The sequence below is a fragment of the Hyposmocoma kahamanoa genome, unplaced genomic scaffold, assembly GCF_003589595.1.
Source record: "Hyposmocoma kahamanoa isolate Upper Pololo Valley unplaced genomic scaffold, ASM358959v1 62, whole genome shotgun sequence".
Classification (NCBI taxonomy): Eukaryota; Metazoa; Arthropoda; class Insecta; order Lepidoptera; family Cosmopterigidae; genus Hyposmocoma; species Hyposmocoma kahamanoa.
The window spans coordinates 21,016,510-21,035,111 of record NW_020653850.1 but is presented as its reverse complement, the minus strand read 5'-3'; the positions used below and the strand labels follow the sequence as shown (position 1 = coordinate 21,035,111).

The following is an 18,602-nucleotide window of genomic DNA, read 5'->3' as shown; positions in this document are numbered from 1 at the left end:
ACCGAGGGACCGTTTCAATCGTATGATTCTGTAATGGCGGATAGGACGAGTCGCGTCTATCAGGTTCTTTTACGATGTTTTTTTGTGCCACAAATAATTTATACACATTTGTTGAATTCATCAAGGACATCATCAGAGCTCTCAAGGCTACATTGGACCGAGAAAAAACCTACAAGACATGCTTGGGCGGTCCCAGCGCGTGACACGTCTTTCAAGCAATACAATCTATTTGCTAAGTTTTATTGAAATCGGTTACCGGAAAGTGCGCAAACCCGGATTCATCCCCTAGTTCGCCACTATACGGAACTTGACAAAGGCTATAATAAAAATCGGTTCTCACTATTCAAAGTATATTGAGAGAGAAAACGCCTTGAATCGAAGAATAGCAAAATCAACCATTAAAATAATTGCTCCTTGTAATAAAATTTAGGCGCTATTTATAACAATGAATCTTCATGCGTGAACAACCACCCTTAGAGGATTTATGGAGGTACCCTCTTTACAACAACAAAACAATCGTCAAAGTCTGTTCGCAAATGATGGAGTTATCGCGTAACATACATACAAATAAAACTTCGGTTAAAAGTAACTATCACTACTCATTGTATATTTCTCCATAATGATCAAAATATTTTTCGTGGCGCTTTCAACTTGACTTTTCATTCATTATTTGAATTAATCATCAATCGTGCATCACTATTAATTACGATTGGATCGAAAGCAGATCGAAATCTTCCCATAAAGATATAAGCAATGAATGTAGGGCAGATATACAACGAGATGACCCTTGAATACTTTCTATCAGCTTTCGCTAATCATTCCAGTAAGTGTAGCAATAACGGGTAGTTGTATTGTCCGTTACTAACAAAAGCTTTGGATTATTTATTAGAAATCACATAATAAGTTACAAAATTGAAGTGATAGATGTATTACGTAAATTTGTGCAGTACTTCTAGCTAACCGTGAAAGAAAGTAGACTTGGAAATTGTAAAGACATTTGAAAAGCGTGTAGTCCTCGAACCACATTTGGTCCGAATAGCGGATTACATTTAAGAGTCTCAAATGGCTTTCGTTGTTTCCGAATAACAATGAAAGTGTTGAGTAATTCACTTTGGAAAAAATATATAATAAAATTGACGATATACATTGATTACTATGCGGTATGAAAACACGATTTCTGAAAATCGACACGACAGAAAAAAGAAACACAAATTTACCCCGAAATTTTACAAAAAAACCGCTGCATTCATGTTACCAATGATTTTTAACCGACTTCAAAAAAGGAGGAGGTCACAATTCAACTGTATGTTTTTTTTTTTGCATGTTACGCGATAATTTCTGAACCAATTTTGGTGATTCTTTTTTGTTGGAAAGAGGGTACCTCAGATGTGGCCCCATTTAAATTTGAAGAAAATATTCCATCTCCAAGGGTGGCAAACTAGGGGATGAATGACTTTTGAGGTCGGTTTTTTTACTACTCTGTACTGTTTTGTAATTTTATATCAACTGAACTAAATAGAACACCTTATAGTATACGATATACATTTTTCAAACGACTTTACTTTCGTTTGTTAAACAATAAATTCTGAAATAAAGCCCAAGCAAAATGAACCGTATTACTTAGTACGGGAAAATTTGAATTCGTGCTGAGATAGTATCGACTCTTAAGGCGAGGTATTTCAACGCGAGCCTATATTTTAGGAGGTGAGGTACGGGGGACTGCCTCTCGCGTCCCTCAACCCGCGCGCTGACAATTAATATGCATAAAATAGAACAGGTGGAGAAATTTTGAGACAGATCCGACGTCAAATACAAATATTGGTATAAATGCGAATTTAATAATTGTGGGGCTTCAGTTAAAAACCCAAATTTAGGAGATTCTCTGTAGTACTTAAAGAGAAATATCTCCATAGAAAATTTATATGCAAAGTTTAGCCTGTTTTCAGGATTATAAAATCCTCGGTCGAGTAAAGTACATCCTATCGAGTAACCAATTAGCATATTCTTTAGATAATATCCTTAGGTGTATCGTATTTTTTTGTAGAGCCGGTATTTAATAGTAAATACATAAACCATTCCATCAAGTATAAAAGTTTTTCCTGCTTCTCCTTTAGTGACTCGCCTCAATTTCTTTTTGCGACGAAAGAAATTTTTAGGTCTGCAAAAACAACTGACCGAACCCTTTTCCTTAGAGACCCGTGCCTCAATGCCAGATGTATAATGGATTCATGATGTCTTGTTAATGTATCACATGACAGTCCATCTTGCCGCATCGCAAACCATGAAAATCGCCTTCCTAATTTTGAATTGAGGTTCAATTTACATTGCCGCGTAATGGAATGGAAGCGAGATTTTTGTAAAATTGAACATATCATAATGAACTTTTTATTTTTCGTTAATTTTGTGTATATAACGTACAAACTAAATAACGTTAGCTACGGGAATACACGAGCCTGAATCAGAATTCTTCTGAAGGCGCACAACTTGTTTATTGGCTCGTATCTAGTTTGTACGCTACACAATCGATTTAAAAAATTGCTTCCCTTCCGTTCCCCAGTAATGTAAATTATTACATTATTAAATTACAGCATTAACATTTATGAAACGCTCTATGAATTTGTAGTTACTAAAGATTTGATATTATCTTTTTTAATAAGCGCAAATCTGACCGTGAAGTGTCGATAAGGTTAAATAATGCCTATTCACTCTCGCCTTCTAAAAGCTCAAGTTACAGCGTTGCGGGAATAAGCCCACAGGAAGCCTACAGAAGCCTTACTGCCAGTTTGTTTTATGGTATCAAATGACAGGACGAACAAGCTGTATACCTGGCGGTAAGCGACACGCCTGTTCATAACATTTGCAGTGCCACCCAGAGCTTTAAATCGCTAAAGTTGACAAGTCCCGTAATTTGCCTGTAATTTCACACCACTCAAATAAGAAATAGGCAAGTTGCTAGTACTTCCCTCGGCGAATTCTTTCACAAGGACCTCTATGCTACTAAATCTCACTCCATATGCAAGATAGACACGCGTTTGACCACAATTTTACGTGATATTAAACGACAAAGAGACGATATGCGTTTGTCTGAAACATACCTATTCTAACTCGAAATACAACCGGTAGTGCACTAGTCTTCCTACATGGGTATATTCCGCAAAATAACCTGTTACACACATATTAAATAAAAAATAAACATCAGCTTTCTTTGTTAGTAAAATTCGCAATATTACGCAATATTAATTGCCTCGTTGATTGATGGGCGTCTACCAAAGAGCAGCTAACAAACTTATATAATGGAAAACATTAAAATAAACTAACACAACATTCTTTATTATATTTTGACCGTCAAGAGATATATTATCATGAATGCTGTTTTAGGAAATTAATTTCCATTTGTTTTACATAAAACTGTCATCATTAAAAGTAGACATTTGGATCAAATTTCTTCTTTTAGTTGAAAACTTTTGCATTATTATTTGTAGCGTTTGAAATTGATATACCTAGTTTGGTCTAAATTACATACAATTCCTATTTATATTCATATAGTTCGTTTGAGGTGATATTATTTATTTTATAATGCTAGTTTCATAGAGTTACAACTTAACGCCTGCGAAAATAAAAAAGCAATGAAATAGTTTGAAATTTACGTTTACAATAACTTTGCCTGTTGGTTTGTCCAGGCGATTCGTTTTCTCCAATGTTAATAAAAAATAGGGATAATTTCGGTCTTGGTTTATCATTAACTAATGTATTTTATAGTCTAAAGTTATTACTTTTTATCGAGTTGGTCACGAAGTCATGACATTAGAAGCGCGCAGGATGTTTGCCCTGGGCTGTTATTATATGCCATGGAATATTTTGTTAATGGTGTAGTTGAAAGTCGTGTTTCCACAATTTTATGTCGTTACAGTGACGAGGCTACAGAGATGGAGACAAGTGAAATTGTAAGGATAAGAAAGTTAACAACGTTAAAACAATAAAGTAAGAAACTAAATAAGTCTTAAAAATATGGCAAGATAATAATTCCGTGATTTTGCTTAGATACCAATCGGTATATTATTTATGATACTAAGTAACGGCATGCGAGGCGGACAAGTTGTGCGCCTGGTGGTAAGTGACACGTCTGTCCATAACAGTTGCAGTGCGACTCAGTGTTTTAAATCAAAATGGTCTGAGAGGCGCTGCCACTGCGCCCGTCACCCTGAGACATAAGTTGACAAGTCCCATGTGCCTATAATTTCACCAGCACCCTTACCCTTCAAAATCGGGACACAGTAATGCTGACATTGCTGCTTGGCGGCAGAAATAGGTAAGGTGGCAGTACTTCCTTGGACGAATTCTTTCACAGGGCGCTCTACTGCTACTAAAGTGTTATTTAATATTACATATACTTCTATGTGACCTGAAGTGATATCATGCTAAAGCAGTATTAAATTTGATCAACAAATAAGTCAAAACAAAAAATAACGGTTTTCTCTTTGTTACAGATTAAAGAGAAGAATAACCGAGACGATCTGAAGACAGATATACAACACAGAAAGGAATCGTTCTATAGAGTAAGTATCTACGATGTAGGATTAAGCCCGTATATAAGTTATTTCCAGAGCAAGATTGTAAATAATCGGCGAGGGTACGTGCCGATTGTTGCAGAGCAGCTTGATTATGATTGCCTCCCTCGATCGGAAACTGCGTCTTTTCCGAGTCGAGGCGCACAATTGCAATTCACAACTGGCCAATCGGAAATTTTTGACATTTCAAATCGGAACAATAGTTGGTTTAACTCACAAATTAGAAAGATATAGTAGGAGTCAGGGTCATCTTTTCGCTCGGAAACCCATCTAATTTCGAGACTACCCGATCGGGTCGATTCCAATTTGAATCAAAATCAAGCCTCAGGTTGCGACCATGGTTGCGGCAGACCACGGGAAGGGAATGGTACGTCGAGCGGAGAGGCTCCGTTCGTGTACCTTTAGTAATGCCTATTTCAGGAATACTTTTCTATTTATTACGTCTTCATATGAGAGGCAGCTCAATGTTACCTGTGGCAGCGTATATCTGACTGACTTTAATTTGTATGTGTGGAATTAAAACCAACTATAACAAGAAACATTCCAAATTTCAGTAGCAGTAGAGTTCCATGTAGGGGAACGTAGGGTATTGGGAGCCCGCGGGTAATGAGAGCGGTGTTAAACTGAACGTTCCCAATGCTCGTATTTGTGCAAACGGCACTCCTATATTTTTGTTAACGTTCGCCAAGGTTCGAGTCCTGTGGGCGGCCCCGTAGAACCCCGAGTTTAGTCGTACGAGATGGTTGTGTGTTTTTCACCATATCTATCAAATTTTAGAAGTTCTGCTTGAAATCACAATAAAAAATAGAAATGTTTTTACTGTTTTATTCCTTTTTCAATTCGATGTTACGCGGGTAATGAGAGCTATTTGGCTCTCCTTATCCCATTGCAATATTCACTGGATATACCTTTGACACTTTCTTGTTTATTCTCATTACTTATTAATTTATTTTTCAGACTAATTATATATAAAGGCTCCCATTTGACATACGGGACTCTTACCGGCTCCCATTTCCCGAACTGTGGGGTAATGGGAGCGAATGACATGTTTTAGTTTTTTCTTTTTAACCAAATATTATATTTTACTGTCACATTTTTTCTGTGATTATCTAGTACCCAGATATGTGAAGCGTACGTTCATAACTAACAAAAATTTAAATTGCATAAATTATAACTTTTATTATCAATTTTCCTTGGGCTCCCATTCCCCCACGCTCCCCTACCTAATAGAGTTCGTCCAGTGATGTACTGCCATCGTACCTTTGTCTGCCGCCAAGTAGTAATTTGAGCATTATTGCGTTCCAGTTTTGAAATGCGAGGATGCCGGTGAATTTACAGACACAAGGGAGTTGACAAATTCATGTCTCAAGGTTACATATCTTTTTGATTTAAAGCTGTGCAACTGTTATGGATGGCATGTCGCAGGACTTTTGTCCCGTTGTATCCTAGCCTTCGTGACAGTAAAATAAGGGTGGTCCACTTGAACTTGTTTGTTGTTAGATGTAGCAAATGAACGAACAAAAGGCCCAAGGCTATGTGTACCTACGTATTGTAATGATGAAAAAAAGTAAACCACGTGAAGTTAGAGCCTTTGCACACGGCGTAATTTGTAAGCATCGTAAACGCGCGTAATCTGCGTGTATACGCGCCGCAGATGAAATTTAAAGACGAAAATTAAAGCTATCTCTTGTCAAAATGCCCGATACATACGCGCGTTTACAGCGCCTGTACGCGCAGATGAAGTGGATACTTTCGACTTTGGACGAGGATACTTCATGAGCACATCCTCACGCTTTAAGATTTTAATAGGAGTGGTGACAGTAAGAATAACGAAGAAAATGAATTATAGAACGATTCAGAATGTTAAAAGTAAGTGGCCAGGTACCAGAAAAGGAGGTGATAACAAGGTGGAATGACGATAGAGGAGGTAGCATCGTCACGTCGTGCGTACAAGTCACACGTGCTGCATAGTGCACAACTGCCTCCGTGGCCGAACGGTTACCATGCCGGACTGCCACGCAGAGGTCCCAGGTTCGATTCCCGGGCCGAGAGAAATAGTTGTATGGCCTACAATTATTTCTCTCGTGAGTTTGGGTGTAATTTGTGGTTGTCTATATGTGTGTCCATGGCACCCGCGACACAGGGTTTCCCTAGTGCGGGGCTATGTTGAGTGTGTGCGTTATTTATTTATTTATAGTGAAATAAATATATCTATACTTTAAATACTTACATAACTGATACATAACGATGTTTCATAGTCCGTCGGAAACTCCGACAGGTCAAGTCGATTAATCATATTTGATTAACCGTTTGAAAGGTTGTTATGGAACCAATTTGCTTTTGCATTCAATTTAGATCACGTGAATAATTTAATTAGAAATCTTTAAGGCGTGACTTTTTACACATTTAAAACGTATATATAAAGCATGTATTTATGTAGTAACTTTAATTGAAACTGGGTTTTTTACATGCATAAGTTTGTGCAATTTCTCTTTTCAAGAATGACGTTTATGAGAAATGCTACTTTTTTAGGGGAGGCTTAGATATGTCTATAAATAGTTATTTGTTATGCAAGGCTGCAAAGTTGTTCGACGCGAGTGCTTGTATTGAAACCAGAGAAAGTGAAGGACTCTAAGATTCAACCACGAGGGAAACGTAGTGGTTCAAAAACAGAATCCTGAGCATAGTGAGGGTTTCAAGCCACGAGACTCAAAACAACTTTGCTGTCGAGCAAAACACACAACTTTTCACCTCACTATAGCGAGGAAAATGGTAGATGAAGAAAAACAATTGAAGTATGACAAATCAGTTTAGTACTTCGACAAATTAAAATTATTTAATAAAGAAAAAGAAGAAAGAAAAATTTAAGTATACCACAATCCATCATCAAGTTCGAATTTCAATGAGAAAAATTTTGTAATGAGAAAAAACCTTTCTGAGCTGTGAGGTGAAAAAAAAATTACTGGCTGTTGTTGTATGCTAACTGTAGAGAGTGGACTGGTGGTTTGATTGTTGTTGTTCTGTTGTCGCAGGAGGCTCCGTCTGACGAGGACTCTGCGGTGTCCTCTGCACCTGCCTCACTCTCGCCGCAGCCGCTCACCGATATGTGGGTCAGTAGTTCATTATCTACTATTTTTATTGTGCGTTTAGTACTTACTCAAATACCTAGAAGGAATTCTAGCGTCCGTGGAAAAACTGGTGGATATTTAGCGAAAACGACGATACTAGAATCGCCGTATATGATTGTACCACACGATTATTTATAGCGTAAGTTTTTGACAGACTTGCTTTTACTGTTCGGTGCAAAAATACTTGCGCCTGCTCTTTTTAAACGGCAATGCTAAAGAACTGGAAGGTCCTAGATATATAATTATTTTTTCATCAGGAACTACGAATTTTAGTAGTAGGGTATAGATATATCTGGCTATTATACCAGATTATATCTGGCTATTATATTTGGGAATTTTGAGCCGAGAGCTCAAAATTCCCAATGGGAATGTTAGCCCCCGCTCCAAAAGAGGTAAGTTTGAAGTTCAAAGCCTTTGTCTGTGTATCTGTCTGTGGCATCGTAGCTCCAAAACGGATGGACTGATCTCATAGCGGTTTTTTATTTATTTGAAGGCTAATTTAAATAAATTTTATCTGTCTTTGACGTACATTTGCTCAGCTATTAAAAGATCATCAGCTGTTTTCTCAGTTGCCGTAGAGAAGTATTATTTATTTTACTATCACATCGATGTGTACATATAGCGTCCCAAAAATACTCATGAGACGACTTTTATGTTCCAATGGTAAGTTCATATTATATTATTAGTTACTCCACAGTTATCTATTTCCGAGACCAACTTAATAGAGCACGTTTTGAAAATGCACATAACTGGTTCAACGCCATCTAGCGATATCTTACCTGAACTAAATATATTATGCTAACACGTTGTGACTTTCTTCGTTACGAGGGCACAGTGAGTCACCCACTTTGGACACTAAAAAATTGTATGACATTTTTGGAAATATCATAGCAGCCTCGTCATTATCACGCTTATATCACTGAATGTGACAATAGACGCTGTAGCATTCTATATCAGTTGAGTGCTATAGCACTTACGCCGATCAACACAAAGTGACAAAACGGCTGACGCGCGCGAAAATCACTTTACTAAACACCTAAAAAATCTCATACTAAGACGGATTCTACAGCATTCGTGTCATAATTGGGGAGGTGGCTTAACAAATATTGTTTCGCCAAAACGTTGTACGCGGCTTTGACTGAGTATTAAATGTCACTGTAAAGCCTGATCAATACTAATTTACTACGGTAAAGCGTATTCTTCAGCATTTCTGCCCAAGAAAGGAAGACGAACTTCGCACACTATAGCATTCGTGGCACATGCAAATGCTACAGCATTGCTGTCCGTGAACGTGTTAATAGAAGTCTTAACACGATCTTCTTCTCGTGGTATCGATGGCATGCGTACAATAACGCAAGCCGCCGTGGTGAGAGAATTTGCGAATCGGTGTAAGGTACTCGCCGACTGTTACCCAAGGTGTGCCAGGCGTACAGGAAAGGAATGTTACGTCGTCATGCGGGGAGGCTCCTTTCGTGCACCCCAAGCAAGATGATATTACAATAAGATGGTAGCTTTAATCAGTAGGCCATTTTTTTCGTGGGGAAACCGTCCTAGGATACCTCAGCACGGCGCGGGCAGCGGAGAGGTTATGCCTTCTACCAGCTAAAACCTCGCGGTAGCCTTCTCGGGTGCTCTAGTGCGAGAGATCCGGGAACGACTTTGCGCACCAGAAATCCCCCCAGCACCGAGGCGCAGCTACGTCCTTCCCCTCCCCTCCTCCGCACAAAGTGGGCCACATCCTCGCGACCGTCCTCCTCGCGTCTGGGTCAAACCTCCAAACTTACTGGCGAACGGAGCCCCCGCTCCGATTAATCTAATATTGCAAACAGGACTTTCTGGAGACTACCCAAATTCTCAAATATTTACGGTAGGTTTATCGTAATTATGTGGGCTCATTAAATTGACCTCGACGAGTTGTTAACTCAATGAAGGTGACTTTAAATTTAACCACTTTATATATTTTCAAATCGTCTTAAGGCACACTACCATGAATTTACTAGTAGTAAAGAAGCCCTTCACAGAAAAGTAAATTTGGAAGGAAGGTAATATCTTCTTGTCTGGAGTTTTACGATCTGCCGCATAATAATTCAGTTTTTTTTAACAATTGTTTTAAAGGATGTATTGCGTAAGGCTGTCCTTTTTCCTCCTGTTTTGATTTTATACAGCAAATTCTAATTAAAACTATTTTAATATCTACGTAATAACATCACTAATCAACATTTCATTACGAATTGTTGCCTCACAAGTTATTGAGCGTGTAATAGCAAAAAGAACGGACGATTACCGAGGAATGCGCTCGAGCGAATCTGCCTAAACATATGCAATGTTAGCAGTTTTAACGTTAAAAATACTGCTTATTAACAGCAAAGTCACCGAACGAAGTCACCGACATAGCTCAAAGGATTAGCAAGTTGAAGTGGCAGTGAGCAGGGCAGCTCGTAGAACTGACGGCCGTTGGGGCAGAAAGATTTTCGAATAGAAACCACTAACTAAACTTGACACTAACGGAAGGCGTTCAGTAGGACAGCCCCCTGCTAGATAGACGGATAGCTTGGCTATCTTTGGGGGAGGCCTATGTTTGGCTTCAGACGTCTTCCGGCTGATATTTACAATTACACCTTACAAACCTTTTCTCTATTCCGTAAATAAACATTCAAAATGTTGGGTCTAGTCATGGTCTAGTTCTTAATATGCGTGACATAACGCTGACACGTGACAGCATAACAAAAGTCCTTAAGATTACACTAAGCTGTATTAAGTTATATTATAGTCGTATTACACCTCTGTAAAGAGCGCCTACAGCTACACAAAATGACGTCAATTGAAGACCGAAGTCGAACAGAGGCCTTCAATGTTTTGTTATATAAAATTTACCTAAGCTATAGTTATTGTGTTTAAAATTCAGGCACTGTTGAGTAAAGGGACACTATCAGGGTGCGTAATTATACGACCATGGGACCTGTAAAGGCCCGAAACGTTGGTTTGTTTGAAAAAAAAAAAAAACAAATCATACGTGATTTAGACCCGAAAAAATAGTTTCATTTATTAGGTGCAATAATCGTCAAACCTAAGAACTGGATATATTTATTTTCTTTGATAATTATCCGATATATAGTCTATAATTCTCCGTGCTGAGTCATACCGTTGTCTCTTTAATTTTTTATTAAAAATGACCAAATTGCGAGAAAACTAAATAAACACAGAATTAAAGGACTATCCACACACATCAGGGCCGTGTCCGGGACGTGGACGGGGCGTGCTAGTTTGTATGAACTGCGGGCCCGTCCCGCCGCTGGCCCGGATACGGACATGTGAGAACGAGTTCATACAAAATATACACAAAAATATTTTTTTGAGCCCTTGACGGAGCACGGCCCGTTCACGTCCCGGGCGCGGTCCGGATATGTGTGGATAGACCTTTAATCTTTGGGAAAACGATTTCGTTTGTAGCTTTCTTTTGAGATTGACGTTTGACACGTTTAATTACGTCTCTGATACAAACACATGACACGACATTCCTAGCAGTGAAATTTTGTTGTTATAAATGTCAACATAATAAAATTATCAAGGTATATTTATCAAGATAATTTTCGTGATAACTGTCATGACAATTACCAATGATAATTATCACTACGAACGCTAGTCACTATACTATATAGTTGATAGATTCTACGCTAGGATAATTCTCCGATACGTTCCCAAAATACGATTGCTGCTATTAAATGTACAATACAATACATATATATAAGAGCTCTCTCGACCTTGACTCAGTTGGCATCTCCAGCTCCACCGGATCATCGAAATGTCGAAGTGGTATTAAAATATTGAAACATTTTGTCACTTCACTATTGGCGCCTCCGTTTGCGTCATAGCTTTGTATTTTATACCTTGTACGGTGACCAAAGTTTATGTGGGATAAATTAATGCAATTTTTTAAAGAATAGAGCTTCAAGCGAATAGGGCATATAATAATCTTCTCTCTCGTCGCTCACTGTCGTTTTTATATACAACAATAATTTTGCTCAATACATTAATTTACATTCAATCTTATTGGATAGGCAAAGCGCAAAAACTTACACGTCAAATCAAGATGGCGGCACACCATTCATAGCTTCTCACAATAGTTTAGGTTTAGGATTAGTTTAGGTGTGCACGCTCCATCGTCGACCTCATCGTCATTTTCAATCAGGCGAGATGGAGATCAAAATATGCGCAGTTATTTTTTTGTATAAAAAGACTAGTGGCTGTGAAGAGCTGAGTATGCCCTAAACGAAGTCAGTCATAAAATAATAACATTAATACGGTAATTATAGTAGCTTTTAGATAACCTAAAGGACTATAAGTGATTAAAAGTGGGACAAATATATGAAGTCCTATTAAAAAAGTAATAAAAAAACGGTAACATGTTATACATTTCTCAATATACACTTCCAGATTTCTTATCTTTTTAATCGACATGCAAATGCTTACATGAATAATGTATTTATATTCTAGTTTCAACGTTGGATGTAATTTAGTTAATTGCTCTATGGCGATATTACACGCGAACATTATTGGCGAGAGAATTTGGCTTGTTTGAAATTTATGTTATTTTGTTGCAAGAATAGACTGAGTTTGTTAATAACTTAATTCTTACAAACTATGTATATCTATGATGTAAGAAACATGTAAATAATTGCATGTGTAATGTTCTGGAATTACCAAGTAACTCTACAGTGATATCAAGTTTTTAGGTTTTCGCGATTGTTACACAAAGAAAATAAAACTATTTTTTTCGGATTTGAATCGCGTATTAGAGTGAATAAATGAATGAATGAATGAAATAGACAGTTAAATCCAAACTAATATTATAAATGCAAAAGTAACTGTGGCTCTTACGTTTTCACGCCTAAACCACTGACCGAACTTGGATGAGTTTTGGTATAAATATAGGTGGGACCTAAGAGAAGGACATTGGCTACTTTTTGCCACAAAAATTAATCTTAAAGGGGTTGAAATAGGGGGATGAATATTTATACGGAGAACCAATAAAACTATGAAAATCGGTAAAGTATTTGAAGTACACGCAGACGAAATCGCGAGCACCAGTTAGGAAAGCTAATTATCGAATGTCTAAGATTCTTTAAAAACATCAGCCTTGCCAAAAACTTAACTAACCACGTAGTAAGTAGTAGAAACAATTGATACAACACACAAACACAGCTATGTTAGAAGGTGTATACTCAACCCGCTTCACCTATTTGGTGTTATAACACGATTCCTTTCATTTCCTAACCTCATGGTCGTTGCAGTCATGCGGGCAGTGCCGTGCGGTGTCGGAGCGCGCCAGTGTCGCGGCGCGCGAGTGCACGCGGCTGGCCGACGCGCTGCGCGACGCGCGCGATCAGCTAGAGCTAATGGAGTTCAGGCTCTTGGAGCTAGAAGACGCGACTCCCGATAAGGTATGTAAGGCGTGCAAAAGATATTAAAAATTTCAGTATGTTTTCTTAGCGATAACATGTACCGCGCATCGTATTGCGACTAAAAACTTCCCGGAAAAGCGAGTGATTTTTATACTATGCGCAAAACGTTAGATTTTTAAAATTTACGAAGAATTTAATTGGTGTCCGGAATAATGCTGCAAGTGTAATAAATAAAATAATTTAATGAAATATTGAAAGTTTAGACGTGGGTATTGTGTGAAAATGTGCGCTAGGATTTGAAACCAAGGACGTGCTGTTAATGTGTGGAAATTTATTCTTTTATGCGTCATAAGTGTGATTTCGTGTCAAAATTTGAATTTCGAAAATAACTGTTGAAACGGAAATTGTAGTGCAAAACGGATTATCTATAACGTAAAAGCAATTTTACGGTATCGAGGAATGTAGAGTTCGAAAAGCTTATGCCTGTATATTATTATATATAACTTTTTGTGTGATTCATATATTGACAACAGGTTTCTCTAATGTTAAAACGCGTCTTAAATAAGCGTTATAGAGTTGTGTTTTGTTTGTTATGTGTAGATAAAATATTGGCGGATTTGTTTTAAAACAATAACACAAAGTATGTTTTATTGCAATGCAGAAAGTGTGAAGACAAATTTAACAAATTATGTTTTTATTGTTAACGCTACTCTATTCAGTTTTATATGCAGATTGCCAATACTGATAATTGCTTATAAGTTTTAGTTTACAACCTGTAATTTATAACTTTCAAGTTGGTTGACAAAAATAATTAAAACAATCTTTACACAATTAGGAACAGTGCATTATGATTTCCGTGAAATTCAACTGTGTTGTAACTTCGCTGATTATTATAGAAATTAATTTTGTACAAGTGCTCGATAGTGTCAATTTATGATTGTAGGAACTCGTTGTCGTTTTTAACCGACCTTAAAAAAAGGGAGAAGGTTCTCAATTCGACTGCATTTTTTTTGTATGTTACTCGAGTTTTCGATAATTTTTTTGCTGAAATGGGTACCTCAATAGTGGTCCCTTTCAAATTTGAAGAAAATATCCCACTGAATGAATTCGATTTATTGGATAAATGCACTTTGGACTTTGAACTTTATTCTCTATTACTTAAAGCTAGAATTAACTTCCCTTAAAATTCAGCTACAAGGTATTTTATCTAGAGATTTCAATCCAATTTGTTTGTAATGATTTCTTTGTTTTCCACATTGATTCTACCAATGTCAGGGCTGAAAATATACTTTTAGGTGGGTGTGTTACGTCCTACGGAGCCTAGACGTGGACATTAACAACAGACCTCATCCACAATTTTAAAGTCGCTCTGCGTGTAATGGCTGCGTGTAAATAAATAAAATAAAATAAATATACGTCAGAGAACTGAAGTGACCGCCATAGCTCGTAAAATCAGTAAGCAGTTAAGTGGCAGTGGGCCGGTCATGTCTGCAGAAGGGCTGAAGGCCGATGGAGCAGTTTGATTCTAGAATGGCGACCACATCAAGGCAAACTTATACAAATTCAAAATATTTTACTTCGCCAATATTACAGCATAGTATAGTACAGTACACGAGTCACAAAAATGAAATGAAATAAAATACAAACATTATAAAATACAATACATTAATTAAATTAAAATTAAAAATATATATTATTGAAAATTTGTTATATAAGAGTCTCAATCGCTACCACCTATGTGCTTGTCCGCATGAAAGCAGTGGTGTAGAAGCGGAGAGTCCCACCGGTCAGCAAAAACGTTCAGGATGCTGTTGGATGATCTACTCAGGCGGCTCAGCAGCGACGCAATGATTGAGAATTGAGAATCTCCTCCTTTTTAGAAGTCAGTGAATTAAAAAGGGATAGGCATATTGTATGATACATTATATACTACCATAACTACAATTTTTATAGAAAATATACGTTTTTAAATATAACATGCGAGGGTAAATACCTTTTTTAGACACTCTTTTTCAATTGATGCAGTTCATTATCATTCTGTTTTATCTAATCTGATCGCTTATCTAATAATCTAAATTTTTATCTATAGATAAATATGAGGGACTGTATGTAGTTTAAATTGTGTATGTAGTATGTAATTTAAGTTAGGGAGTGTTATATAGTATTGTACCGTTGTGTTTTTAACCGATTTCAAAAAGGAGGAGATTGTCAATTCGTCTGTATATTTTTTGTATGTGTGTTACATGGTTCTTTTTTGTTGGAAAGAGGGTACCTCGGTGCCACTACCGAGGTACCCTCGGGTACTTGGAAAGAGGGTACCTCGGTAGTGGCCCCATTTAAATTTGAAGAAAATATTCCACCGGTAACGTATCACAAACTCGAAAATGTTTTTGCCCGAAATAACGTTTGTTCGAATTTTCATTACACCGAAAACGGAATTATAACAAAACAGTTGCTATTTAGGATATGTTGAATGTTTACCGCAAAGAGTCGATTAGGTTCGGTTAAGTTAGATTTAAAAGAAAAAACATTTTCCTCTCAAAATTTCTTTCGAGGTTATGAAATTTCGACCAAACGTTATTTCTGGAAAATGTCATTTCGAACTACTGATAGGTAACCATTCCATCTCTAAGGGTGGGACTAGGGAATGAGTCCGGTTTCGCGCGCTTTCCGGTAACCGATCCACGAACTTTTGAGGTCGGGTTTTTACTACTCTTTAGTGAGATTATGTTATTATACCATTGTTTTTGTTACAGCCCTTCCTTCTCCTTTCCTTAGCTTTTCTTTGTTTCTATCTCTAAAATAAAAATCTTGCTATAAAAATTATGTGGATCGACCAAGAAAATCAAAAGCAAAACCACATTTTACATCAACAACTACATATCGTGCACTCGTGATGACCGATCAATATCTTCATTATCGTTATGCAGTCTACTATTTAAAATATAAGTAGAAACACCACCAAAAAAGATATGGTAGGTACAGTCGATGCTCGCATATCTGATCCCCTAAACGACCCTTTGGTTCTGAGAGTCTTCTTACGCATTAACAGAAAAGTATAAAGGAATTCCAGCTTTTTGGTTCAAATTTGTATTTGTGTAATGTAATTAAAGATCAAACTGGCTTCAAAAATGTCATTCACTAATGATACAATTAGGAAATTATACCAAAATGAAGTTTACGGGTCACAGGTTAAAAGTTAAAGTTCTTTTAAAAAACTTAAGTTTTTAAACGCCTTTCTTCGCACTGATCTACCTTTTTTTTTCACTGATCTACCTACTCAAAACCAAATAGATGACTATGGGGTCAGGAATCCAAGGGCATCAACTGTAACTTAATTAATACCGCATTGTCTATATCCAATAAAAAATTGCCAATAATGAAGAATTTCTTCAAACTTGTTATTCAATTGAGCGATTACGTCTGTCGTGATTTACTAACGTGTTTACAAAACAACAGGAAGAGGTGGCAAGCTTAGCGTATTTCACTTTGACAATTATTTATGATACATTGGTACATAACCGCGGAATGTCATATCGCACTGCTATTACAATAGTGTTATAACTCAAAATATGTGAAATTCAAGATTATCCCATTGTTGAACGTAAAATTTGATTATCTACACGTCAATAAAACCGTTGTTAGAATATTGTAAAAAACAACTAAAATATGTCTACTAAAACTAAAATATGTATTAATTAAATTTTTATTGAATTGATATTCAATTATTTTTTGTGAAATTACTCCACTAGTTTGTTATAATTATTAATACAAAGATCGAACACTCAGGAAAAACACTCAGAAAAAATTCCTTCGATCCGGTAGGATTCGAACCAACGGACTTTTGGTTGGTTCGTTCCGTGGCTTAGTTGGTATAGCGTCTGCCACGGTATGCAAGAAGACGTCGGTTCGAATCCGACCGGATCGAAGCAATTTTTTTGTGAGTGTTTTTTCTGAGTGTTCGATCTTTGTATTAATAATTATAACTAAAATATGTTTTAACCCAAAATGAGATACGCTTTATGTGAGCTAGTTCTGGCCAAAATTGTCCTTATTCAAAAATATGAAACTATTTATTCTCTTTTATTTTTAAATATGTATATTAGGCAAGTAGGAAATAACTTATACAGAAATTGACACAGATCTTTCACAGGAAGCGAAAAATAAGCTTTTCGTCGATTCTGAGAAAATACACTTTTTGAGTTAAATAAAGCAACTAAAAATAATTTCATTTCATGTAATTTCAATAAATATAATTTAATTTAATTTTGTTTCGTTTTTAATTCAAATTCATTACAATAAACAATTTATTGATTAAAACACATTGTGTTGATTATGTAATTGACAATTCTTAACCTAAATTAATCTTTTTTATACTCTGAGACTATCGATCGCCACCTGACAAACCTCTCTTGTCTCAATTACATTCATCGATCGTTTCATACAGGCCTTCTTATTCCTCTTCTAATAATGCCTTCCACGTTAGATATATAATTCTTTCGTTAATCTATTTACGTTCATTCATCCGCTCCATGTGGCCAAATCACCTCTTCATACCTTTTCTTTTATATTTTACCTTGACTAATCTAATTACTAAAAGTGGTCGATTTTGCCGTCGACAAAGGCCTTCCTTCTCTTTCTCTCTTGCTAGGTTTTGTGTTGTTTTATTATATTAAATATATGTATTTTTACATTTATTAAATTCGTTTAGGCAGTCGTCAGAATGAAGACAATTGTCCAAAACTTTCATTGTTCTATTAACAATGAAAGTAAGTAAGTTAGTTTTAAATAAATAATAAGTGAAAATTAAGTAATTCCCTTCTTTGTTAGATTTACTTAACTAATAGGATAACACACCTAATAATAAGTGTTTTAATCATGTTAAATAATTACGTTGCCGTCGTTTCCGTTTCTGTAGCTGGAGGTTTGTTAGAAAAGTATCCGGTAGTGACGTATTTAATTATTACGGAAATAAAGCGTTACCTTATATGTATAAAGCATGTTTTAGTGAATTTACTATTAAGCTTTTTATAATACGTATAACCTAGCTACCGCCTGCGAGATTTTCCTGTTAGAACTTATTTTTAATAAAACATTACTTTCGTTTATGTTACAGTAGGGTAAAGTACTGTTAGAATAGAGATTATATATAATTTTTTTTAAAAACACCGACCTCAAAAGTATATGGAATTATTTGCCGAGGAAAGTGAGTGAAACCCAATAAACCGAATTCATGAACTAATTTGTCATAATGGATGGAATATCTTCTTCAAATTGGAACGGGACTACTACTGAGGTAGAAATTCTTTTTTTTCACAAATGTTCTTATCGCGCAACAAACACATAATAAAAAAAATAAATTTTTAAATTTTTGTAAAAAAGAATTATCTCAAAAGTTAGCTTATCGATTTTTTATTGGAATTATATCTATTTGGCAAGTTTTATGGAATTCGGCTAAAGGAAAGTGTGCGAAACCGGATTCATCCCCTAGTTTGCCATCCATT

The 18,602-nt window shown here is 36.4% G+C and overlaps 1 protein-coding gene across 2 annotated transcripts in view; it reads left to right on the top strand.

Annotated features, from left to right (window-relative positions):
- Nucleotides 1-18,602, top strand: part of LOC113229385 (axoneme-associated protein mst101(2)) — a 222,026-nt gene that overhangs the window by 187,880 nt on the left and 15,544 nt on the right. For both annotated transcript variants that reach the window (XM_026462956.1, XM_026462955.1), the window contains exons 6-8: nt 4,488-4,556; nt 7,601-7,678; nt 12,988-13,137. In XM_026462956.1, the coding sequence (XP_026318741.1) occupies nt 4,488-4,556; nt 7,601-7,678; nt 12,988-13,137 (297 nt within the window). The remainder of the gene's footprint in view (nt 1-4,487; nt 4,557-7,600; nt 7,679-12,987; nt 13,138-18,602) is intronic.